This window comes from Oryx dammah, unplaced genomic scaffold, assembly GCF_014754425.2.
Source record: "Oryx dammah isolate SB20612 unplaced genomic scaffold, SCBI_Odam_1.1 HiC_scaffold_29, whole genome shotgun sequence".
NCBI classification, from domain to species: domain Eukaryota; kingdom Metazoa; phylum Chordata; class Mammalia; order Artiodactyla; family Bovidae; genus Oryx; species Oryx dammah.
The window spans coordinates 81,613,846-81,639,982 of NW_024070213.1; the positions used below are offsets into that span (position 1 = coordinate 81,613,846).

Sequence of the window (26,137 nt, forward strand, 5' to 3'; positions counted from 1 at the left end):
CTGGTTCCAAATAGGAAAAGGAGTATGTCAAGGTTGTATGTCACCCTGCTTATTTAACTCCTATGCAGAGTACATCATGAGAAACGCTGGGCTGGATGAAGCACAAGCTGGAACTAAGATTGCCAGGAGAAATATCAATAACCTCAGATATGCAGATGACAGCACCCTTATGGCAGAAAGTGAAGAGGAATTAAAAAGCCTCTTGATGAGAGTGAAAGAGGAGAGTGAAAAAGTTGGCTTAAAAGCTCAACATTCAGAAAACAAAGATCATGGCATCTGGTCCCATCACTTCATGGGAAATAGATGGGGAAACAGTGTCAGACTTTATTTTTCTGGGGCTCCAAAATCACTGCAGATGGGCACTGCAGCCATGAAATTAAAAGACGCTTACTCTTTGGAAGAAAAGTTATGACCAACCTAGATAGCATATTGAAAAGCAGAGTCATTACTTCGCCAACAAAGGTCTGTTTAGTCAAGGCTACGGTTTTTCCAGTGGTCATGTATGGATGTGAGAGTTGGACTGTGAAGAAAGCTGAGCACCAAAGAATTGATGTTTTTGAACTGTGGTATTGGAGAAGACTCTTGAGAGTCCCTTGGACTGTAAGGAGATCCAACCAGTCCATTCTAAAGGAGATCAGCCCTGGGTGTTCTTTGGAAGGAATGATGCTAAAGCTGAAACTCCAGTACTTTGGCCACCTCATGCGAAGAGTTGACTCATTGGAAAAGACTTTGATGCTGGGAGGGATTGGGGGCAGGAGGGAAAGGGGACGACAGGGGATAAGATGGCTGGATGGCATCACCGATTGGATGGACTTGAGTCTGAGTGAACTCCCGGAGATGGTGACAGACAGGGAGGCTTCAGTTCAGTTCAGTTCAGTTCAGTCGCTCAGTCATGTCCAACTCTTTGCAACCCCATGAATCGCAGCATGCCAGGCCTCCCTGTCCGTCACCAACTCCCGGAGTTCACTCAGACTCGCGTCCATCGAGTCAGTGATGCCATCCAGTCATCTCATCCTCAGTTGTCCCCTTCTCCTTCTGCCCCCAATCCCTCCCAGCATCAGAGTCTTTTCCAATGAGTCAACTCTTCGCATGAGGTGGCCAAAGTATTGGAGTTTCAGCTTTAGCATCATTCCTTCCAAAGAAATCCCAGAGTTGATCTCCTTCAGAATGGACTGGTTGGATCTCCTTGCAGTCCAAGGGACTCTCAAGAGTCTTCTCCAATACCACAGTTCAAAGGCATCAATTCTTCAGCGCTCAGCCTTCTTCACAGTCCAACTCTCATATCCATACAGGGAGGCTTGGCATGCTGCAATTCGTGGGGTCACAAAGAGTTGGACACGACTGAGCGACTGAACTGAACTGAACTGAAGGTGATTCCAATATGGAGGAAAGGAAGCACTCAGGATCCACGTAATAGGAGGGAAGCAGGCTGTCATGTACTGCAAAATGTCCAAGTAGAAATACAGAGTAGCCCTTTGGAATGTGGCAGTTAAGCTGTGGAGGAGGATGCCTTTTGATGACTTGAAGGTAGCTGAGTTCCACACAGGAGATAGTGTTAACAGAGAGGTCAAGGGTGTAATTTAATCTCCCCATTTAAGAGATGAAACAAGGAAACAATTGCAAACAAAGGCAGTCAGATAGGCAGAAAAGGAAGGGCGCTAAGAGTTCATGTGCCTGGAGGCTGCCAAGTAGGGGCACCAAGTGTAGCATTTACTGACGGGCTTTATATTTACGTCACCCTGTGTTTAACTCCAAGCTCTTCAATTGAATAGCTATGTCACTTTGGGCAATTCACTTACTTCTCTATCTTTCCCCCCCAAAATGTGAGTCATAACATCTATAACATAAGGCTGTTGCAATATGGACAGTCCGGAGAAAATATCATGTCAAGGAAACCAAAAACAAAAGGTCGGGGGTGGGGGAGACACTGCTTGAAAGAATTTGTTGCAGGAAGATCAAGAAACCTAAACATATTAGAAACAGTGCTTAAGAAGTTACATTTGATTTTCAGAGGAGTCATCTAGTAGGGGGGTGAGGTATAAGGTAAACAAGCACAATGAATGTACAACAAACACCTTCCATCAATTCGCCTTTCAAGAATGCAAACGAGAATAAAGATTTGATTGATCTCAGATAATATGGTATGAATATTTATCAATAATTTCAACTAAATCTGAGAATTCTTTCCATTCTGCTCCTATATAACATAAAATTAATGGATTGATTTTAACCTAATTGATTTTAGTTACTAAATACTGCCTCTCTTTCAGTGCAGGGTGCAAAATTATCTATAAATAGAGATACAGCACCCTTTGATTTGTAATTTAGTTTTGTGATTTATGGAAAGAATCCCCTTCCCATTATTCACAGAGTAAAGGTTGTGACATCCTGTAATTTGACACTTACTTTTGATTCTTGGCTATTTAGAACTGTTTATAGGCCTCTGTGTTTAATTAATTTCTTCTTTTCTAAATGGTCAAAAGCAGGAAGATTATAATGACTAAGTTGTCATGTTTATGGATTCCATCAGACTGATGGATTTTCAAGAAAAAAGAAATACAAACAGTTGCAGTTAACTGATTTTACTTTCCTTGAATTAAACATTTTTAATGAGAATAATGTCAAAAAAATATACTTGGCTCTGCATAAAAAGAAAAAAAAAGTAAGGTTAATTTTAAGGCGAGGTTGGACCTTTTAAAATCTGAAAGAAAACATGCTTGAGTGATTGATTTATATTTTAAAGGCTTCCCAAAGCAAATGAAAACATCTCATCTAAGAAAGAGAAGAAAGAGTTCCACATCTTCAAAGATTATCAGAGAATTCCTTTAACTTGTTTTGTTAAGGCTTCTGATTAAACAAGAGGTCAAAGTTCACTGTTACTCAGCTTTATAATTACCTTCAGACAGAATATTGAGAAAACTGGCAATAAAAACCCTGTCTAACACTTTAGAGTGTACTTTTCACACATTTAATCAGTTGTTTGCTTGCCTTACAGGCCCCTCCAGGAAGAGTTTATCATGAAGCTTTCCAGGTAAATTACAACTTCTGGGTCACAGCTCCAGAATTCACTCTTCTTGAGAGCAATTTCTTCCAGGGTTACCATATCAGACAAGATTAGTAGTTAGCAATCACTTAAAAGGTATTACTATTATTTTTGTTTCCACCTGTACTTTCCCTGTCATTTAGGTAAAATGCTCCCCTGTGCGTTAGATAGAGATACAAACTCCCAAGAGGAAAGAACCTGCATTTTACATTCTGCATCTTCATATGCACATCATGTTGTATTATGAGTGCCTGGAACTTAATAAATATTTAATTTAGATAATTTGGCTTCTATATTCCACAAAGCTGGCTGCCATTTTTGAAGGCATTTAGTCATCTTTATGGTGCAATAGAGGCCAAATATCAGAGCAAAAAGACCACAGGTTATTTTAATTCATCAGCCCTGGGCATGATTTCTTATTTCCCCACTTTATTGGCTGTATAGCCCAGAAGAAATTTACTTAATCTTTTTGAATCTCAGTTTCCACATCTGATAACATTAACTTCTCTAGGGGGTATTGTAGAGATTAGAGGTAAGGTCATAAGGTCATAATAAGGTCATAATAACATATACTGAGACCCATGTGGAAATTCTCTAGGCTTTAAGTGCTTCTAACATTTGGTAAGCCAGACTCCATGTTCACTTTCATATGATTTTTGTGATTAGTGTATTTCTTTTGGAACTCCAAGTTGTCTCTGGGTAAATTTGCTAGTTTTTTTCTTATTACAGCTACACATAATATCCTAAATTCACATGCTAGTTTAGCTCTTCAAGTATTTAAGAAGAGTTTGCATGCTACCTTTTCTTTTCTTTTTCTCCATCTCTTGGTTAAACATGGAGAGTTTTTGAACTATCCTCTACATCTGCCAAGGCATTCATCTCCCAGGTAAACTTTCACTCATCAAACTCCCATTTACCAACAATTTCTTACAATCTGTTGGCCAAAGTGAATATAATATTCCACCATACAATAAGAAATACAGAATTCATAGAGACAGTTACTTATGCTTTTGGATTTCAAAGTACTCAGCTGGAATTAGTTGAGCTATTTCAAATCCTAAAAGATGATGTTGTTAAAATGCCACACTCATCATGTCAGCAAATTTGGAAACTCAGCAGTGGCCACAGGTCTGGAAAGGGTCAGTTTTCCTTCCAATCCCAAAGAAAGGTAATGCCAAAGAATGTTCAAACTATCATACAATTGCACTCATTTGACATACTAGCAAAGTAATACTCAAAATCCTTCAAGCTAGGCTTCAGCAGTACATGAACCAATAAATTCCAGATGTAAAAGTTGGATTTAGAAAAGGCAGAAGAACAAGAGATCAAATTGCCAATATCTGCTGGATCATTGAAAAGCAAGAGAGTTCCAGAAAAACATCTCCTTTTCTTTATTGACTACACCAAAGCCTTTGACTGTGTGGATCACACCAAACTGTGGAAAATTCTTAAAGAGATGGGAATACCAGACCACCTGACCTGCCTCCTGAGAAATCTGTATGCAGGTCAAGAAGCAACAGTTAGAACCAGATATGGAACAATGGACTGGTTCAAAATTAGGAAAAGAATATGTCAAGGCTGTATATTTTCATCCTGCTTATTTAAATTAAATGCAAAGTACAACATGCAAAATGCCAGGCTGGATGAAGCACAAGCTGAAATCAAGATTGTTGGGAGAATAATCAACAATCTCAGATATAGAGATGCTGCTGCTGCTAAGTTGCTTCAGTCATGTCCGACTCTGTGCGACCCCATAGACAGCAGCCCACCAGGCTCCTTTGTCCTTGGGATTCTCCAGGCAAGAACACTGGAGTGGGTTGCCATTTCCTTCTCTAGATATGGAGATGGCACCACCCTAATGGCAGACAGCAAAGAGGAACTAAAGAACCTCCTGATGAACGTGAAAGAGGAGAGTAAAAATGTTGGCTTAAAATTCAACATTCAAAAAACTAAGATCATGGCATCCAGTCCCATCACTCCATGGTAAATAGATGGAGAAATAATGGAAACAGTGACAGACTTTTATTTTGGGGGGCTCCAAAATCACTGCAGATGGTGACGGCAGCCATGAAATTAAAAGATGCTTGCTCCTTGGAAGAAAAGCCATGACTAACCTAGACAGCATATTAAAAAGCAGACACATTACTTTGCTGACAAAAGTCTGTCTAGTCAAGGCTATGGCTTTTCCAGTAATCATGCATGGATGTGAGAGTTGGACTATAAAGAAAGCTGAGCACTGAAGTATTGATGCTTTTGAACTGTGGAATTGGAGAAGACTCTTGAGAGTCCCTTGGACTGTAAGGAGATCCAACCAGTCCATCCTAAAGGAAATCAGTCCTGAATATTCATTGGAAGGACTGATGCTGAAGCTGAAACTCCAATACTTTGGCCACCTGATGCAACAAACTGATTCACTGGAAGAGACCCTGATGCTGGGAAAGACTGAAGGCAGGAGAAGAAGGGGAAGACAGTGGATGAGATGGTTGGATCACCAACTCAGTGGACATGAGTTTGAGCAAGTCTGGGAATTGGGGAAGGACAGGGAAGTCTGGTATGCTGCAGCCATGGGGTTACAGAGAGTTGGACATGACTGAGCGACTAAACTGAACTGAAGAGGAACTAAAGAGCCTCTTGATAAGGGTGAAAGAGGAGAGTGAAAAAGCTGGCTTAAAACTCAACATTCAAAAAACTAAGATCATGGTATCCAGTCCCATCACTTCATGGCAATAGATGGGGGAAAAGTAGAAAGAGTGATAGACTTTATTTTCTTGAGCTCCGAAAACACTGTGGATGGTGACTACAGCCATGAAATTAGAAGATGCTTGCTCCTTGGAACAAAAGCTATGACAAACCCAGACAGCATATTAAAAAGCAAAGACATCACCTTGCCAACAAAGGTCCATCTAGTCAAAGTTATGGCTTTTCCAGTAATCATGTATGGATGTGAAAGTTAGACCATGAAGATGCCTGAGCACTGAAGAATTGATGCTTTCGAACTGTGGTGCTGAAGAAAATTCTCAAGCATCCCTTGGACAACAAAGAGATCAAACCCGTCAACCCCAGAGGAATTCATTGGAAGGACTGATGCTGAAGCTGAAGCTCCAATATTTTGGCCATTTGTGGAAAAGACCCTGATGTGGGAAAGACTGAGGGCAGGAGGAGAAAGGGGCAACAGAGGATGAGATGGTTGGATGGCAGCACTGACTCAATGGACATTAGTTTGAGCAAACTCCGGGAGATACTGAAAGACAGGGAAGCCTGGTGCACTGCAGTCCATGAGGTTGCAAAGAGTCAGATGCCACTTAGTGACTGAACAACTGCAAGTTACTTATATTAGTTTTTATGCTCTGTTTCTAACACAGATTTAGAAGTAGCACAATATACTTTTTCTCATACTGAAATTGGATCAGTGGTCAAGGAGACCATGAAACTGTTAAAGTTGGTTTCCTCAATCCTGTGCAGTTGTTTTTTTCTAGCCCAAATGCAAGAGTCTATTTATATTTTATTAATATTCATTGAATGCCTACTATATGCAAAGCATGATGCTGAGTCCCACGAAAAACAAAAAAAGTTGTAGGTTTCCTTTCTACTCTTAAGGAACCAGTAGGAGGGAATAGGGAAAAGGGGACAGGGAGAAAGAAGAACAGTAAAAGAAAAGAAGAAAGTCAAATGGTAGGATAATGAATGTGGGCCCAAGATGTAAGAGATCAGAATTATGACTCAAAAATGAAATACTGGTAGAAGCAGTGTGTCCTTATTTGAAAGCTGAAAGTAGGACAGCTACAGGAAGTGCTTTTAAGTGTTTGTTAAATGTCATACGAGTGTTTTAATCCTCTTGTTCCTACAGTCTGAATAGTTTTGAATCTCGGTTCTGTTTTTTGCCATATTAGCTACCTTTCTCAATCTATGTCATTTGCAAATTTGATTAATCTCCTTTGACTTGAGTATATACCCATACATTTGATATTTACCTTTGTCTCTGTGCACTACAGTTTAGTTTAAATCTAAAAATAAATGACCTAGACTCTATTTTATTCTCTCAAAAAACAGCAGAGTTCTTAAGGGAGAGTCACTGATTATCTGCATAAAGTTGACTGTTATGGTTATGTTGTAGCTAAATCCCAGTGGCTTCTTCCATAAAGCTTACATAAAGAAAGAAATGGAAACTAGCCATGGATAAGAACCCTCCAGAAAGAAGTACAGACTCTCTTTAGGCACATCAGAAATTGGGTGAAAAGAAAGAAGCAGCTATGTCCACAGTTCAATTCCAAGTTGAATATTTCCCTCATGTGCTTAGAGAAAACACCTGAAATTCTATACCGAACTCATCTAGGACTGAAAACAGCATAAGCTCATTTCAAGCCAAGATGGAGAGTTTGCCACTAAAACACTAAATGGTAAAGAATCTGCCTGCAATGCAGGAGACCCGGGTTCAATCCCTGGGTTGGGAAGATCCCCTGGAGAAGGGAATGGCTACCCACTCCAGTATTCTTGCCTGGAGAATCCCATGGGCAGAAGAGCCTGGTGGGTTACAGTCCATGGGGTGGCAAAGAATCAGAAATGACTGAGTGACTAACACTTTCATCACTTTTTTTTTTTTTTTTGAGAGTACTAAAGTAGGTCCTTCAGGAAGAAAGAAACAAAAGATAGAAGAAAGAAATGAAATGTTACACACAAACATAATTTGACTGAATATGAAATGTGTCCCACATATATTTTGAATTAGAGAAGACTGGCGTGCTGTGATCCATGGGGTCGCAAAGAGTCAGACACGACTGAGCGACTGAACTGAATTGAAGGCCCAGATAGCTGTTTGCCTCTTTGTGTTGTGCGGTGCTCAGTCGCTTCAGTCACATCCAACTGTTTGCAACCCCATGGACTGTAGCCCACCAGGTTCCTCTGTCCAAGGCATTTTCTGAGCAAGAATACTGTAGTGGGTTACCATGCCTTCCTCTAGGGGATCTTCCTGACCCTGGGATGGAACCCAAGTCTTCTGCTTCTCCTGCATTGCGGGCAGATTCTTTACTGCTGAGCCTCCTGGGAAGCCTATTTGTGTCTTTACCACTTTCAAAAGTCTCTGCAAGATATCAAGCTCATACGTCTTTATATTTCTGATGAATAGAAGTTCATCAGCTTATGTATGTAAATAAAATTAGGATATATGAAGGATAAAGTACTAGAACTTTCCCAACCAAAGTATGAAGGTGCCCAAAGAAAAAGAGATCCTATACCTAGGATGTGCATTGCTATTAGTGACCCCAGAGTTACAGATTAAACTGTACTTATGTGAGGGATAGCAGGCTTCTGTAACACTGGCTTTCCTATTTGAATCACTCTCTCTAATGAAAATATATCAATACTATGAGTTCCAAAGCATATTGTTAAGGGGGCAAGAAAAGCAGTGATTAGGGAAGAGATACAAAGGAAATTTACTTTTCATTATATGTTCTTTGTTCTTTGAAATTTTATACCATGTACCTATATTGCTTATTCAAGATATTAATGATGTATTCAGTTAATTGATTTTAGAATAATATCAAAGAAAAATCTAAAAAATAATTTGGTTTGCTTTGAATAAAAGAAATAAGAGGGGATATATGGATACTAGGAACTCAAGGTTATAATCAAATATGTTATATTCAAATGTGATCCCATGAAAATATTATCAATATTTTTAAAGCAGATTCAATGGAAAATTTCTAAATTTTATTTCTGGAGACCAGCCATCTAATAGCTTGAAATGTACTTTTTTCTCCCCTTACATTAACTCCATGACATGTCCTCACTTCTAGTGTTAATTAGGTAGAGTTTGAAAAATTTCCCCATCAGAGTTGTTATCTATTATACATGACTAATACATGGAAACAGTAAGATTTTTTTTCCAATTAACCTGAAGGACTTGGAAAAATGACTTTGAGATTTAACACTGAGAACTTTTAACTGCTTTTTGAATAGTACAAAAACTTATATTTCCATAGAACATTATTTTTTAAAGATTAGTATTAGAATTAAAATAAAGAATTATAAGCAAATGTGAAGAATGCAAATTCTTAAATTAAACATTTAAAACCATTGAAATGTGGAAAATTATACTTAGAGCAGGTTTATAAATAAATCAAGAAAACAAATTATTTCTTATTTTTAACCCTTATTTTATAACATGCAGCCAATTTAAGGACATTTAAAAGCTTCAGACAACTTTGTATGTAAATTTGACTTAAAATGTATAATAAAACACATCAAATGAGATTTATTGAGAGCTCACCACATCTAAGACATGGTGTGGTATGCCCTGTTAAAGTTACTTCTTTTAATTTCCAGAACAACTCATGAGGTAGGTTTTATTATCTTAATTCTATACACATAAAGATTAAGGCATAGGAAAATGAAGTAACAAAGAAAAGAAAACACAGCTGGTCAAGAGTAGAGTTAGGACCTTGCCGATGTTACTCTGACTCTAATTTTTATATTTTTGACCATTCTGTTAAATGCTTCAAGGAGAAACAAGGTTTGGCATAACATCAGAAAATTAAAAGGATTATTTAAAAGAGGTCAAGGATCATCAACATAAAGAAAAGACATGTCTTAAGCACCTAAGCTAACTCATATACAGGTATGGTCAAAAAGCTTTTGAAGAGAGCTTTTGTTTTTAATTTGATGACAGGAAAAAGTAACATGGGCATTTAAATTCATCCTAAGCTCATTAACATACATTCATTCATCAAATGTAATTCATTCACTTTTACCAGTAGAAACCAATAAGATCACTTAGGTCTGGGCAAGTATGATTGGAGTCTCCACCTTAGGCAGATTAATGAATACCTGGAAAAGGCAAATGAGAAGGGGGCAGCAGAGGATAAGATGGTTAGATAGCATCACAGACTCAATGGCCATGAATTTCAGCAAAATCCAGGAGACAGTGGAGGACAGAGGAGCCTGGCATGCTACAACCCAAGGGGTCACAAAGAGTCAGACATGACTGAGTGACTGAAAACAACCACCACGGGTCTGTTCCCACATTACAAAAGCCACTGAAATATCTGCTCTGTGTCTTGTCTCTTCCACTGAGAAATTCAGATCTGGAAAGGTGACTTTAATAGACATTGAGAAGGATCAGAAGTTGAACTTCCTTCTTCACAAGTTTTTACAATGAAGTTTGTTTAATGGCTTTTGTATAGGAAGTTTGTATTTGTATAAGTAGAGCAAAATGATTAGATCTGATAAAGTGCCTGAAGAACTACGGATGGAGGTTTGCGACACTGTACAGGAGGCAGTGATCAAGACAATCCCCAATAAAAAGAAATTCAAAAATGCAAAATGGTTGTCTGAGGAGGCCTTACAAATAGCTAAGAAAAGAGGAGAAGTGAAAGGCAAAGGAGAAAAGCAAAGATATACCCATTTGAATGCAGAGTTCCAAACAAGAGCAACGAGAGATAAGAAAGCCTTTCTCAGTGATCAATACAAAGAAATTGAGGAAAACAATAGAATGGAAAAGACTAGAGATCTATTCAAGAAAATTAGAGATACCAAGGGAACATTTCACATAAAGATGGGCACAATAAAGGACAGAAATGGTATGGACTTAACAGAAGGAGAAGATATTAAGAAGAGGTGGCAAAAATACACAGAAACTATACAAAAAAATATTCATGACCCAGATAACCACGATGGTGTGATCACACACCTAGAGCCAGACATCCTGGAATGCAAAGTCAAGTGGGCCTGAGGTAGCATCTCTATGAACAAAGCTAGTGGAGGTGATGGAATTTCAGTTGAGCTATTTCAAATCCTACCAGATGATGCTGAGAAAGTGCTACTCTCAATATGTCAGCAAATTTGGAAAACCCAGCAGTGGCCATGGGACTGGAAAAGGTCCATTTTCATTACCATTACAAAGAAAGGCAATGCTGAAGAATGGTCAAACTACTGCAGAATTGCACTCATCTCAGATGCTAGCAGAGTAATGCTTAAAATTCTCCAAGCCAGACATCAACAGAATGTGAACGATGAACTTCCAGATGGTCAAGCTGGATTTAGAAAAGACAGGGAACCAGATATCAAACTGCCAACATCTGCTGGATCATAGAGAGAGCAAGAGAGTTCCAAAGAAACATCTACTTCTGCTTTATTGACTACACCAAAGCCTTTGGCTGTGTGGATCACAACAAACTGTGGAAAATTCTGAAAGAGATGGGAATACCAGACCACCTGACCTGCCTCCTGAGAAATCTGTATGCAGGTCAAGAAGCAACAGTTAGAACCAGACATGAAACAACAGACTGGTTCCAAATTGGGAAAGGAGTACGTCAAGGCTGTATATTGTCACCCTGTTTATTTAACTTATATGCATCATGAGAAATGCGAAGTGGATGAAGCACAAGCTGGAATCAAGATTGCCAGGAGAAATATCAACAACCTTGGATACTCAGATGACACCACCCTTATGGCAGAAAGTGAAGAACTAAAGAGCCTCCTGATGCAAGTGAAAGAGGAAAGTGAAAAAGTTGGTTTAAAACTCAATATTCAGAAAACTAAGGTCATGGCATCTGGTCCCATCACTCCATGGCAAACAGATGGGGAAACAGTGGAAACAGTGGCAGACTTTATCATTTTAGGCTCTGAAACACTGCAAGTGGTGACTGCAGCCATGAAATTAAAACACATTTGCTCCTTGGAAGAAAAGTCATGACCAACCTAGACAGTATATTGAAAAGCAGAGACATTAATTTGGCAACAAAGGTCCATCTAGTCAAGGCTATGGTTTTTCCAGTAGTCATGTATGGATGTGAGAGTTGGACTGTAAAGAAAGCTGAGCGCTGAAGAATTGATGCTTTTGAACTGTGGTGTTGGAGAAGGCTCTTGAGAGTCCCTTGGACCACAAGGAGATCCAACTGGTCCATCCTAAAGGAAATCAGTCCTGAATATTCATTGGAAGGACTGAAGCTGAAATCCAATATTTTGGCCGACTGATGGGAAGAACTGACTCACTGGAAAAAACCGTGATGCTGGGAAAGACTGAAGGCACGAGGAGAAGGGGACGACAGAGGGTGAGATGGTTGGATGGCATCACCAACTCGATTGACATGAGTGGAACTCAAGCTCTGGAAGTAGGTGATGGACAGGGAAGCCTGGCTTGCTGCAGTCCATGGGGTTGTAAAGAGTCAGACATAACTGAGTGACTGAATTGAACTGAACTGAGGGCAAAATGATTCAAAACAATGCTTAAAAAAAAAGATCTCAGCTGTTGGTAAAGCAAAGTCATCTGAACTTTTTCTTTCTTTTTAAACTATGTTATCTCAAAATTTTTATTCAAATTATCCTCTTCTCCTATGAAAAGATATACATTTTGCTAATGGAATTTCACTGTGAGTCATTTCAGTAAAAAAAAAAAATATGCTACGGCAGAAATATTTTGAAACTTTGCAGTTTAACAACTTCAGGAAATGTAATACAATTCGACATTAATAATAAATGCTAATTATGCATACTACCAATGGCACCCCACTCCAGTGCTCTTGCCTGGAAAATCCCATGGATGGAGGAGCCTGGTAGGCTGCAGTCCAGGGGGTCGCGAAGAGTCAGACACAACTGAGTGACTTCATGTTCACTTTCATGCATTGGAGAAGGAAATGGCAACCCACTCCAGTGTTCTTGCCTGGAGAATCCCACAGACGGGGGAGCCTGATGGGCTGCCGTCTATGGGGTCACACAGAGTCGGACATGACTGAAGCAACGTAGCAGCAGTAGCAGCATGCATACTATCAGAAAAATAACTTTACTATAAAGGAATTGAAGGATTTTTACTACCTACACTATAACAGTAATAATATGAACTTAAAAAAAAAAATCAATCCATCACAATCAACTTAAAGTTACTTTGCATGTAAAGCAACATTCATATATGCCTCATGCTTCATTTATCATTTTGAAATTAGAGATATTAAAAGCTAGAAAAACACTTAGGAATACAACTAAGTTTACATTCATTTAATTACTCACTGAAAATAATTAAAAATTCATCTCGTGTTTTGATTTGTAGTCAGGAAACCCATTATTTTACACACACACACAGCCATTTAACACTAAAATGTCTGACATCCTTTTCTTTGATACTGCAGTACATTTTTTTTTTTTAGTTTTGCCATTTGATATCACCTTTTTCCCAGTCATAAGCATTTTAATTTGATATGTCAGCAGTTACCTATAGGGGACTGTCAACTGCTTTAGAGTCATGCTGCAAATCATGATTGAAAGATTTACTTTTAGCATAATGACAGCTTCACATATTAATTAGATCATCAGACACATGTTTGCTGAGATTTAGCAACTGAGCAATAAATACAGCATGGCAGTGATAGAGCTGTTAAACTTCAGCACATAGATTTCAAATACATTTTATTGAGTTATCCAAGAAATAATCACCCTGCTAAACCCAAGTTAAACACATAATGGAATATTAGGATGTTTAATTAAAACTGCAGTTATGCTTTACAAGTAAGTAATCTTACAAGTGGCTAAAAAAGAAGGCCATAAAAATTAATTTTACTCAGTAAAAAATCCACAAAGCCCTTTTGTGAAGTTGGTAAATGGGTTGAATCATTTCACCAATGTACACATGATGGAGAAATACACTAAATAAATTACGGAGGAGGAGGTTCAGAGGAGCCTTTTCAACTAAAGTAATACGGGTTGGTAAAACTCGTGTACATTAAGATTACCTTTCAAGAAATCAGGAAACCCTATTACTTCCTTCTCAGAGATTTCATTGTGAAGGCTCAGTAGATAGTGACCAGAACCAGGCATTAACCTTCTTTCTCAGCTATCAGGCAGTATTCAACTACAGAAGACATTTAGGCCATTCCTATACATGGGTAATGACACCCCACTCCAGCACTCTTGCTTGGAAAATCCCATGGACGGAGGAGCCTGGTAGGCTGCAGTCCAGGGGGTCGCGAAGAGTCAGACACAACTGAGTGACTTCATGTTCACTTTCATGCATTGGAGAAGGAAATGGCAACCCACTCCAGTGTTCTTGCCTGGAGAATCCCACGGACGGGGGAGCCTGGTGGGCTGCCGTCTGTGGGGTCACCCAGAGTCGGACATGACTGAAGCGACTTAGCAGCAGTAGCAGCATACATGGGTAATCTCGGCAATGCTGATGCTTCCCTTCCTCGAGAGAGAAAAACTGTCACAGAAGTCACTGTTAAAGAGTGGTAGCTGAAGGTGAAGACATAACAAAAACACAGACTTGATGAGTAATGACAGCAGGATGAATTACTGAACATATAACAGGGCATAAGCAGAAAGGAAAGAAGGAAGAAAGGAATGAAGGAAGGAAGAAAGCAAGGGAGGGAGTAAGGAAGGGAAGGAGAAAGGCCTTGAGTTCTACAGTGCAGGCCTGTAACTGCAATTAAACACCACATATAAATTACTCCACAACTCTGTGCAGAAATTACCTTACCTGGTAGGTGAAAGCACAGGATCAGATGATACTGAAGGCCTCTTTAATATTTTAAAATATCCAATATGGAAGCAACCACATCATCTTTTCTTCCTCATTTATACCTTTGTTTATTTATTCAACAAAAATCTGTGGAGCACCTAATAAGGCGTAGGCCTAACACAATGTCTCAAAGATTCATAAGTGAACAAGTTATACCCTTTACCTCCATGAAACTTCATTCCTGGAGTGAAAATGAGATGGGCAGACAGAGGGACCAGAAGGTGAAAGCTGGGTAGATGAGCGGGGGTCAAATCTCAAATGTTGCATTAAGACATGTGACCTTTATCTCAAGGGCAGTGGGAGGCACTGACTTTTCTTCTGTTAGGGGTGATATGATCAGATTTGAGTTGTGGAGGTTGGACTGTGCATCACTTCTCATCTGAAGGATTTTTTTTTTTTAATGGCACACTTTCTATTTATAACTATATCAACAAAGTGGTGGTGTCAGAAGGTGAGGAATTAGGATCTAACCTGGAGAAAATATTGGGACAGACACCTTGTGGCAAGTATTGCTATTACACTTTCTCAGATAGGAGGCAGGAATGCCTTGCTACTTAAATAGTGAAATATGGTCCTGGGCTAAGAGATGCTAGAAAGCAGAGATAAACTACGGCCCACTGTCCTAAGCACCAATTTTACTCAATGGTGTGTAAGTTAAATGTTTTATATATGTAATAGAAATGAATGTATTTATAGACTAAAACAAGATTTTTTGAAGAAATTTTATTTACCCTCATGGTGAGCCATTTCAGGAATTCCCTAGATGAAGGCGTTGTCTCTCCCTCATCATTAGTGTATTCAGAAGAAACTTGGAAAAGCACGGATACAGTTTGTTTGTTTGTTTTTTTTAAAGTAGAGTATGGGGTAAAAAGCTCTTAGTATTCAGCTGCTAACTCTGTGATATTAGAAAAATTTAATCACTATGAACCTAATATTTTTGCTTGTAAACGAATGTTAGCTCCAAGATAATGCCCATCTTTGAGGATATATGTGAAGAGGAAGGTGATGTGTAGACAGTAAAAGACACTGAAGTTAATTACTCTGCCTGAGACCACATAACAAGGAAACAATAGAACTAGATTTCAGATCTACATTTTTCTCAAAGCCCTTGGCTTTTATAGACAGTTACTTAGAGCATTGCCTTTCTTTGGGATTGGAATAAAAACTGACCTTTTCCAGTCCTGTGGCCACTGATGAGTTTTCCAAATTTGCTGACACACTGAGTGTAACACTTTCACAGCATCATCTTGTAGGTTTTGAAACAGCTCAACTGGAATTCCATCACCGGCACTAGCTTTGTTGGTAGTGATGCTACTTTAGGCTCACTTGACTTTGCATTCCAGGATGTCTGGCTCTAGGTGAGTGATCACACCATCATGATTATCTAGGTCAGGAAGATCTTTTTTGTATAGTTCTTCTGTGTATTCTTGCCACCTCTTCTTAATATCTTCTGCCTCTGTTAGGTTCATACTATTTCTGTCCTTTATTGAGCCCATCTTTGCATGAAATGTTCCCTTGGTATCTCTAATTTTCTTGAAGAGATCTCTAGTCTTTCCTATTCTATTGTTTTCCTCTATTTCTTTGCAATGATCGCTGAGGACGCCTTTCTTATCTCTCCTTGCTATTCTTTGGAACTCTGCATTCAAATGGGAATATCTTTCCTTTTCTCTTTTTCACTTTTCTTTTCACAGCTTTGTAAGGCCTCCTCAGACAGCCATTTTGCTGTTTTGCATTTCATTTCTTGGGGATAGTCTTGATCCCTGTCTCCTGTACAATGTCACAAACCTCCATCCATAGTTCATCAGGCACTCTACCTATCAGATCTAGTCCTTTAAATCTATTCTCACTTCCACTGTATAATCATACAGCATTTGATTTAGGTGATACCTGAATGGTCTAGTGGTTTTCCCTACTTTCTTCAATTTAAGTCTGAACTTGGCAATAAGGAGTTCATGATCTGAGCCACAGTCAGCTCCCAGTCTTCTTTTTGCTGACTATATAGAGCTTCTCCATCTTTGGCTGCAAAGAATATAATCAATCTGATTTTGGTGTTGACCATCTGGTGATGTCCATGTGTAGAGTCTTCTCTTGTGTTGCTGAAAGAGGGTGTTTGCTATGACCAGTGCATTCTCTTGGCAAAACTCTATTAGACTTTGCCCTGCTTCATTCTGTACTCCAAGGCAAAATTTGCCTGTTATTCCAGGTATTTCTCAACTTTCTACTTTTGCATGCCAGTCCCATATAATGAAAAGGACATCTTTTTTTGGGTATTAGTTCTAAAAGGTCTTGTAGGTCTTCACAGAACCATTCAGCTTCAGCTTCTTCATCATTACTGGCTGGGGCAGACTTGGATCACCATGATATTGAATGGTTTGTCTTGGAAATGAACAGAGATCATTCTATCATTTTTGAGATTGCATCCAAGTACTGCATTTTGGACTCTTTTTTTGACAATGATGGCTACTCCATTTCTTCTAAGGGATTCCTGCCCACAGTAGTAGATATAATGGTCATCTGAGTTAAATTCACCCATTCCAGTCCATCTTAGTTCTCTGATTCCTAGAATGTTGATGTTCACTCTTGCCATCTCCTGTTTGACCACTTCCAATTTGCCTTGATTCATGGACCTAACATTCCAGGTTCCTATGCAATATTGCTCTTTACAGCATTGGACCTTGTTTCTATCACCAGTCACATTCACAGCTGCATGTTCTTTTTGCTTTGGCTCCATCCCTTCATTCTTTCTGGGGTTATTTCTCCAATGATCTCCAGTAGCATATTGGGCACCTACCAACCTGGGGAGTTCATCTTCCAGTGTCCTATCTTTTAGCCTTTTCATACTATTCATGGGGTTTTCAAGGCAAGAATACAGAAGTGGTTTGCGATTCCCTTCTCCAGTGGACCACATTCTGTCAGACCTCTCCACCATAACCCATCTCACACGGTAGCAGATTAATGCTCAAAATTCTTCAAGCCAGGCTTCAACAATGCATGATCCATGAACTTCCAGATGTTCAAGCTGGTTTTAGAAAATGCAGAGGAACCAGAGATCAAATTGCCAACATCTGCTGGATCATCAAAAAAGCAAGAGAGTTCCAGAAAAAACATCTATTTCTGCTTTATTGACTATGTCAAAGCCTTTGACTGTGTGGATCACAACAAACTGTGGAAAATGCTGAAAGAGATTGGAATACCAGACCACCTGACCTGCCTCTTGAGAAATCTGTATGCAGGTCAGGAAGCAACAGTTAGAACTGGACATGGAACAACAGACTGGTTCCAAATAGGAGAAGGAGTACGTCAAGGCTGTATATTGTCACCCTGCTTATTTAACTTCTATGCAGAGTACCTCATGAGAAACTCTGGGCTGGAAGAAGCACAAGCTGGAATCATGATTGTCGGGAGAAATATCAATAACCTCAGATATGCAGATGACACCACCCTTACGGCAGAAAGTGAAGAAGAACTAAAGAGCCTCTTGATGCAAGTGAAAGAAGAGAATGTAAAAGTTGGCTTAAAGCTCAACATTCAGAAAATGAAGATCATGGCATCTGGTCCCATCACTTCATGGGAAATAGATGGGGAAACAGTGGAAACAGTTGCTGACTTTATTTTTCTGGGCTCCAGAATCACTGCAGATGGTGATTGAAGCCATAAAATTAAAAGATGCTTACTCCTTGGAAGGAAAGTTAAGACCAACCTAGATAGCATATTGAAAAGCACAGACAGTACTTTGTCAACAAAGGTCCATCTAGTCAAGACTATGGTTTTTCCAGAGCTCATGTATGGATGTGACAGTTGGACTGTAAAGAAAGCTGAGCAGTGAAGAATTGATGCTTTTGAACTGTGGTGTTGGAGAAGACTGTGAGAGTCCCTTGGACTGCAAGGAGATCCAACCAGTCCATCCTAAAGCAGATCAGTCCTGGGTGTTCACTGGAAGGACTGATGTTGAAGCTGACACTCCAATACTTTTCTACCTGATGGGAAGGACTGAGTCAATTGAAAAAACCCTGATGTTGGGAAAGATTGAAGGCAGGAGGAGATGGGGATGACAGAGGATGAGATGGTTAGATAGCATCACCAACTCAATGGACATGAGTCTGTGTAAACTCCAGGAGTTGGTGATGGACAGGGAGGCCTGGCATGCTGAGGCTCATGGGTCACAAAGCATCGGACATGACTAAGAGACTGAACTGAACTGAACTGAAGTTAGAGCAAGTATGAGGCTCTCCTCTTATAGACTGAAAGTTCAAGGATAATTATAAAGAGAAAGCTAAATATTCTGTTGGGTTATTTTTAACTCCAGTTTTAAATTTTACATTGCTCATATTAATCTCCTGCCATTTCACAGTTTCACAATCTCTCCAAATAATTATTTTTTAGTGGAAGAATGATATGCAGGATTGAGTACAGTCATTATTCATCCCAGATTTTCTGGGACAGTCTTTATTTAAAAAATCCACACCATTGAAATGCCCTGAAATGCCACTATTTCACTAACCAGATTCTGCACCAGAAACAGCATAAAATACTGTAGTATTCAAGGGACATAGTCACCACAGAAGTCAATGTACAGGAGAATTACAATGTACCTTGATATATGTGTGAGGGGGGTTACTAGTAGAGATCATGGGCTAGAAGCATTGTAGAACCATTGCACTGGAAGTATTTGATTTTGATCTAGTAAATCCAAGATAGTTAATTATCAGAAATCTGTGGTTAATAAGCTCTATGAATAATTCACATGCACAATGAGTTTTGGCACTCCTGATTTAGGAAATGATCTCCTTAAGAAAGAGCCCCATATATCAAGGATAGTCACTAGGCATTTTCTGTTAGAGACGTTTGTAACCCATTAGTACTGAAGTTTGAAAAGAACCACTTAGAGGAATTTGCAGAAGCAAAGGGCACAGTGATGCAGTCCTTTCGTGAGCATCTTTCTGTGTACAATGGCAGTACTTATTCAGCAAAATTTTCACTTCCCAAGTTGTCCAGAGCATTTTCTGTCTTACATTTTGATCTATGTGTTTATTAAACCAGATGACTGCAAGAGGGATGGAGATGGGACATTCACTGTGTCTATTGCACAGAGATTTATGAAAAGCAATAGGAGGCAGTGACCACCAGTCACTGGTGGCAGCAGCTTTTTCTTAGGGAGAATAATCAGACTTTGTGAGGACCTGCTATTAGAATCCATTTAACCCAAAGCAGGGCTTCCCAGGTGGCCCTCCCTAGTGGTAAAGAATCTACCTGCCAATGCAGGATACATAAGAGATGTCGGCTTGATCCCTGGGTTGGGAAAATCCCCTGTTGGAGGACAAGGCAACCCACTCCAGTACTCTTGCCTGCAGAATCCTATGGACAGAGGAGCCTGGCGAGCTACAGTCCAGAGGGTTGCAAAGAATCAGACAGGACTAAAGCAACAGCAGGCACGCAACCCAAAGCAACCAAAACTACTACTGACATGATTTTAATTAGGACCTAATAATCAATGTACTTTTTAAATTCTTAAGGTGTATTTAAATGGACAAAACCATCTTACTTTGAGTCATAAGCTATATACTGTGTATAGATATATATATTTAAATATTTTTAAAAGCTTCTAGTATTATAGTCTCTATCAGAAAGAGTAAATTCAGAATGGACTTGGAAGAGGAAAAATTAAGGAGTAGAGAACTTTAAATATTTTGTAAATATACAACTATGAAGAAAACATTAAGTGGACCAGGTAAAAATTTATTCAAACATCTCAAATGTGGATGCAGGAAGTAGTATATTCCAGGAAGTGAGCTGACCAGCAGCTTGAACTCCATGTTTTGATATTATCATATAATTTCCAGGAACACAGGGCTCCAAATGAGTAAAATGAATTATGAAGTCATAAAATCCTAGGCAATCCCACACTTTTTTTTTTTTTTCTGAGAAAGTTCAATATGCTTCTAGTTATAATAGCTGCAAAACCTCTTTAGACTTTGGGCAAACACTCCGTGAGTACCTCTCACTGAAACTTTCTACCTTCTGTGTCCTAAGCTTCCATGTTAATAGAACCATGCTTTTGAGAGCCTACTTGAAACACTATTTTCCTCATGGATTACTTCATACATTGGTGTAAAAGTTCATTTTCTAGAAGACAGTATGATATCCTTACCTGTTTCACAGCTGTGCCCGGTGAAGCCTTGTGGGCAGGCACACACGTTGGCGGCAATACAAGCTCCTCCATTTCTACAACCATCTTGGCAAAATGCTAAAATAATTCAGATACATGATTTTAGCACTTTATAAAGAAGCAATTCAAGATTCTTCAAACTAGCTTTTCTTTATTGCCTTGGAGATGTTGACATCAAACTATACATCTTATTATAATTTCATATTCATAATATACTTTCCATATAGGTAAGAAACACAATTTGTAGAATAATATTCTTTCTGATGTTAAGTGTTTCATCAATAAAAGAAAATACTGAACTTCCTTTTAACAAAAACCAGGAAACTTACACAGCAGGAAGTACATCAGAATTAGTATTAAATCTCATTATAACAATCTAAAAATCTTGAAATTAAAACTATAAAAAAAATGGCAACTATCCTAGACAGTTACCTAAAGAGCAAACCACAATCTAGAGAATGAGATTCAGAAACTAGAAATTATTGAATCCTATGAGGCTCTGATCATTGTACACACTGTCCAAAATGTCAAAAAATACTAGAAAAATGCCCCATCTTTCAAAAAGCTATAAATCCATCTTAAAGGGATGAATTAGTCAATAATGAGAATTTGCCAAAGGGGTCTTATTTCTTGAATTCCCCCGCAAAGGATAGGTCAGGATCCAGGGCAAAGGAACTTCACGGCCTGTTGTGTTAGAGTGGGTTTGTGAGTGAGGGGAGTTTTTCTGTGAGTAGAAAAGGGAGCCAAGCTTCAGGCCATTGCAAGGGTGATGTTTTGAGATGGTTTGGCTTCCAAAAAAAAAAAAAAAAGAGTGAGAAAAACAAGGTAGGTAAGACTGTGTACCCTTAGAAACTTCTGTTTCCACCTCAATTTATACTTTGTTTCTATAAGGCTCAGGGCTACTCCCTCAGCCTGGCCAGGTCTGTCATGGATGAACCACACCAGCATTTTCCAGGTCTCAAGCAAAAGCTTTTTCTCTAATTTTCTGGCACATGCTTCCTATAGTTAGTTAAGATGTAGTTTCTCAGAGAGGTAAACTGTAGAAATCTGAGATTCCGTGGCTAAGTTAAAAGAAGGGGCTCAAAGATACCCACTTGACTTCTTTGATTCTAGGTCCTAATCTGTCTTCATCCTAGGCAAAAACAATTACCTAGTCACCAGGAATTTGCAAAGAGATTAGGAATTTAAGTCTTATAAAAAGAAAGGGTGCATCATGTATATATCTTCATTGGAGCAATTTGCAAGATTTCAGCATGTTGATGGAGGACAGGACGCAGATCCTACAGCTAAACTACATCTCTTCCCAGCTTTTGACATTCCCATCAGAGAGGCACACAGGACCGGAGGGTCTTGACTCAGGCAACCTGTAGTCCTAATTTCCAGAAGAAATTTACAGATCCTGGAAAGTTCTCCTTATTTCAAAGAATTTTCTATCTGCATCTACTCAAGGCTTCAAGAATTCTTTACACTATAAACTTTACTCTTCATATGAATAAGGAGTGAGAGTCAAATATAACTAAGACTGAGAAGGTTGGGCTCCCAGATGAAATCTTAACTCTCAGCACACCCAGAATCTTTGGAAGTCCTAAGGGTTCAGGTACACTATGCTATGGATTTAGCTTTTCTCTGGATCAGTCTAGACTCTGAGGAAATCTTTGTGGGATTTGGACCCCTAAATGAGTAGATCTTTACAATGCTCTAAATTATGGATTTCCATAACCTTTACAAACAGAATAATCTTCTGGCTCATCCATGTCTGCATCCAATGTATTAGTGTAGAATAGGCCTTAGACTCATGCTCCAAGGCCACTGCATTAATAATCATTTATTGTTATTTCCTGTCTCTCATATACATGGCATCAAATAAAATTAATTTTAGTAATCTCCATGACAGTCTATTTGAGGAATGGGCAGTTTTTAAGCTTAAAATGCCTAAATTAGACAAATCACAAGTTTTATATGACATAAAAAGGAATATGGACTTTATCCTATAGAAGTCAGTATGAGTTTCCAAAACAATTTCCTCTATTTCCCTTGTGAACTAGGAGGTAAGCTCATCTGATGAAGGAAAAAGAGAGCATGGATGCAAGAGAGAATTAATGGATGGTGGTAGACTAGCTGGAATATCCACTGATGGAAATGAAAATCTGAGAATTATTGATTGGTATTGACAAGCCAGGTAAAATCAGAGATGATAATACATACAAATCCAATATTCCCAGTTAAATAGTACATAACAGCTCAAGAGAGAAAATAGAGAAGAAAAACAGTCAGACTGATCCCAAATAGATATTTTACAGTATATCATGGTAGTAAAACAAATGGGTTGATAGTACTGCTGAAAAAATACAACTGTAATGTTTGGATTCAAAAAGAAATATATGAACCTGGAGGAGACTGGAAAACTGAATGAAAAGGAAAGGTCAGAGAGGTTAAAGATGAAAAACTATGAAAAAAAGAGAGGGGGAAAACTAAGCAAAGGGACTTGGGGTTAGACAATAAAAAGTCAAAGTCTAGATTTCAAAGATAGAGCAGTTCTGTACAAAAGTGCCTAGGGTATGTTTATGGCTACGGTCTGCTTGAGAAGAATAGAGGTGAAAAACCACTGTGGTTGAGGTCATTAAATCAGAGTTGATGAACAGCTGGCCACTTAAACACTGATGTAATCCAAGAGGAAGAACATGAGCTATACTTTGAAGTTCTCAATGGCTGTGGGAAATACCCAGAAGGTAGGTAACAGTGATGAAAAAGGATGGAGGGAAGAAGAGATGGATTGCATCATCCCTACTGGAAGAGGTATTAGCATTTAAAATCTTTCACCTTTGCATGTAGTTCCATTCCCAGTATAGCCTGGCTTGCAGACGCAGTTGTGTCCTCCAACAGTATTGAAGCATAAAGCGTTTTCATCACAGTTGTGCTGATTTGTGACACACTCATCATGTTCTGAAATGAAGATATAATTTTGTTACTCAAAGATAGATTTTCAAAGACATTGTATTTTAAATTGTACCTTTATCTTTGTTATTGTATGGTATTTCTTTCCAACAAAAACATGCACAAATTATCTATTAAAGAAGAGTTTGTATTTTGAGGTACATACATAGTGCATACATCCACAAACTTTGAACACAAAAAGATTTGGACAAAAGGCAAATGAATAGTAGGAAGGAATAGAGGAGCAGAGAGGGAAGGATAGGGATTAATTCTCAGAAGTAGATACCACAGCCAGCTGTTTAGTCTCAGTGGTTAATATTTGGGGAATTATCTCATGATATAATCAGCCACCTAACTTTTTCCTGTAGTAAGGGAAGGATGATAGGAAAGGAGGTGTGACTGTATTGCTCCATGAATCCTGACCTGCAGGATAATGGAATTGAAGCCCTGGGAATTAGATGGAGTTAACACCCACATCCACACTTGCAAGTATAAAGATACACATGCAAACTGTTGGGAGAGTATTGGCATTTCTTCATAAGCTGCCTCTTTCTGCAAAGGAGGTCATACTTTTCTTAAATAAGACAAACTTGCCTTTATAATATGTGCAAACACAAACTTTTTGAGATATACAGTCAATATGATACCTTCTTTAACTGTGTGTAACCTGACACTTTCAAAAGCACCGAATCACTTGATAACCCCAGCTCTGCTACGAGAGAGGCAGAACCAATGTCATTATCACTAGTTTAAAGACAAGTCAATGGTGGCTCAGAGTGCTTCAGGGGCCTGCACAAATTCACAGCCATATCAGGCAACTTCAGGATTCTAGCTCAGTGTTCAGCAAAAATGTAAATATGAAGAATAACTAGTCAATATGAGAAAGAAAACAGATCTAACACTAGAATCAAGACAAGTAGGAACGGAAATACAGATAAGGAAATGCATACAAGTTAGTTCAGCGATCTGAAATCCCTACAGCCTCATACTCATACTGATCACCCAGGCTCTTGCATAAATATTATTCAGGTCTAAAATTAAATATATATTTTAATATAATTACATTACTTAAGCTATTAATTCACCATGATATGAATAATCAAGGCAAAAAGAAATATTTCTTTTTCATTTTGGAACTCTTGGTATTTCAAATAACATACATACTATTCTAAACAACATAACAGTAATATATCTAATTTTGAAAAAAACTTGCCTTTGACATATGTAGTTGAGATTAGACTAACATTTAACTACAAAAATCAGATGCTCTTTATTTGTTTTTTAAAAAAAGGTTAACATTTCAGGATTCTATGTTCTGTGTTAAACAAGCACAAAATTGGATACCTTTAACTATAGCTCTATAATAACTTTATAAAGACTATTCCCAATAACTTTTCAGAGGACAGAGAGATTTCAGTCACTATGGTTTTAGAATTACAGTAAGAGATACCTTATTCTACAAATTCCTGGCTGAATTTCCCCCAATTATATAAAATTCCACTTTTATTATTTAGAATCAGAATATTTTAGAGATTTTAATAAATTTATGCATAATGATGGCAGCCTAGAAAACAGCTGGATTACAAATGGGTGTCTTAACTGGGGCTACCCTTGGACACGATTAAATATTGGAGAGACCAGAACGGGCAGCCTACCTACCTGAGTTCAGCTGCCTAAAGCAAAATAAATCTGCACTGTGTAGTTTGCAGCTGCTGCCAATTTTCTTTCCAGTGCAATTCAAAGAGCTGCAGTTAATCTATAAATCTCTATATGGATAGCTACAGGCCCTTTAAAGACAGCTGCTGATTGATTTGATGCTGTTTTTATCCCTGCCTTGCTTGTCCTCTTAATTAGATGGTACCCACTGGGTAGAGGAAGGGCCTAACAAGATTTAGTTTAACATCTAGTATGGTAATGTTCAACAAATGTAAATAACTGCACACCCCGGGATCTGCTTTCCTCTGTTGTCCTTTACTCACAGCATCCACTGAAATGAAGAAGTGGGTCCTAAGCAATTCAAGGGTGAAGACAGTTTTCCAGTTTTCAAATGTACCAGTGCATACTGGTGCAAACGTTGTTCTCTCGGCCTTCAGTGCCTGCCCCACGGATTTTCCTGGAAAATTCTTACTACTTTTAAATTCAGTTCAGTCACTAAGTTGTGACTGACTCTTTGGGACCCTATGGACTGCAGCACGCCAGGCTTCCCTATACATCACCAACTAGCAGAAACTACTCAAACACATGTCCATTGAGTTGGTAATGCCATCCAACCATCTCATCCTCTATCGTCTCCTTCTCCTCCTGCCTTCAATCTTTCCCAGCATCAGGATCTTTTTCAATGAGTCGGTTCTTTGCATCAGGTGGCCAAAGTATTGGAGTTTTAGCTTCAGCATCAGTCCTTCCAATGAATATTCAGGACTGATTTCCTTTTGGATTGATTGGTTGGATCTCCTTAACAGTCCAAGGGACTCTCAAGAGTCCTCTGCAATAC

General features: G+C 38.8%; 1 protein-coding gene across 2 annotated transcripts in view; it reads right to left on the reverse strand.

The window, feature by feature from the left end:
- The window catches only part of NELL2 (neural EGFL like 2), a 382,484-nt gene that overhangs the window by 80,521 nt on the left and 275,826 nt on the right, over nt 1-26,137 (reverse strand). For both annotated transcript variants that reach the window (XM_040233810.1, XM_040233809.1), the window contains exons 15-16: nt 23,533-23,655; nt 20,695-20,790 (exon numbers count right to left, since the gene is read on the reverse strand). In XM_040233810.1, the coding sequence (XP_040089744.1) occupies nt 20,695-20,790; nt 23,533-23,655 (219 nt within the window). The remainder of the gene's footprint in view (nt 1-20,694; nt 20,791-23,532; nt 23,656-26,137) is intronic.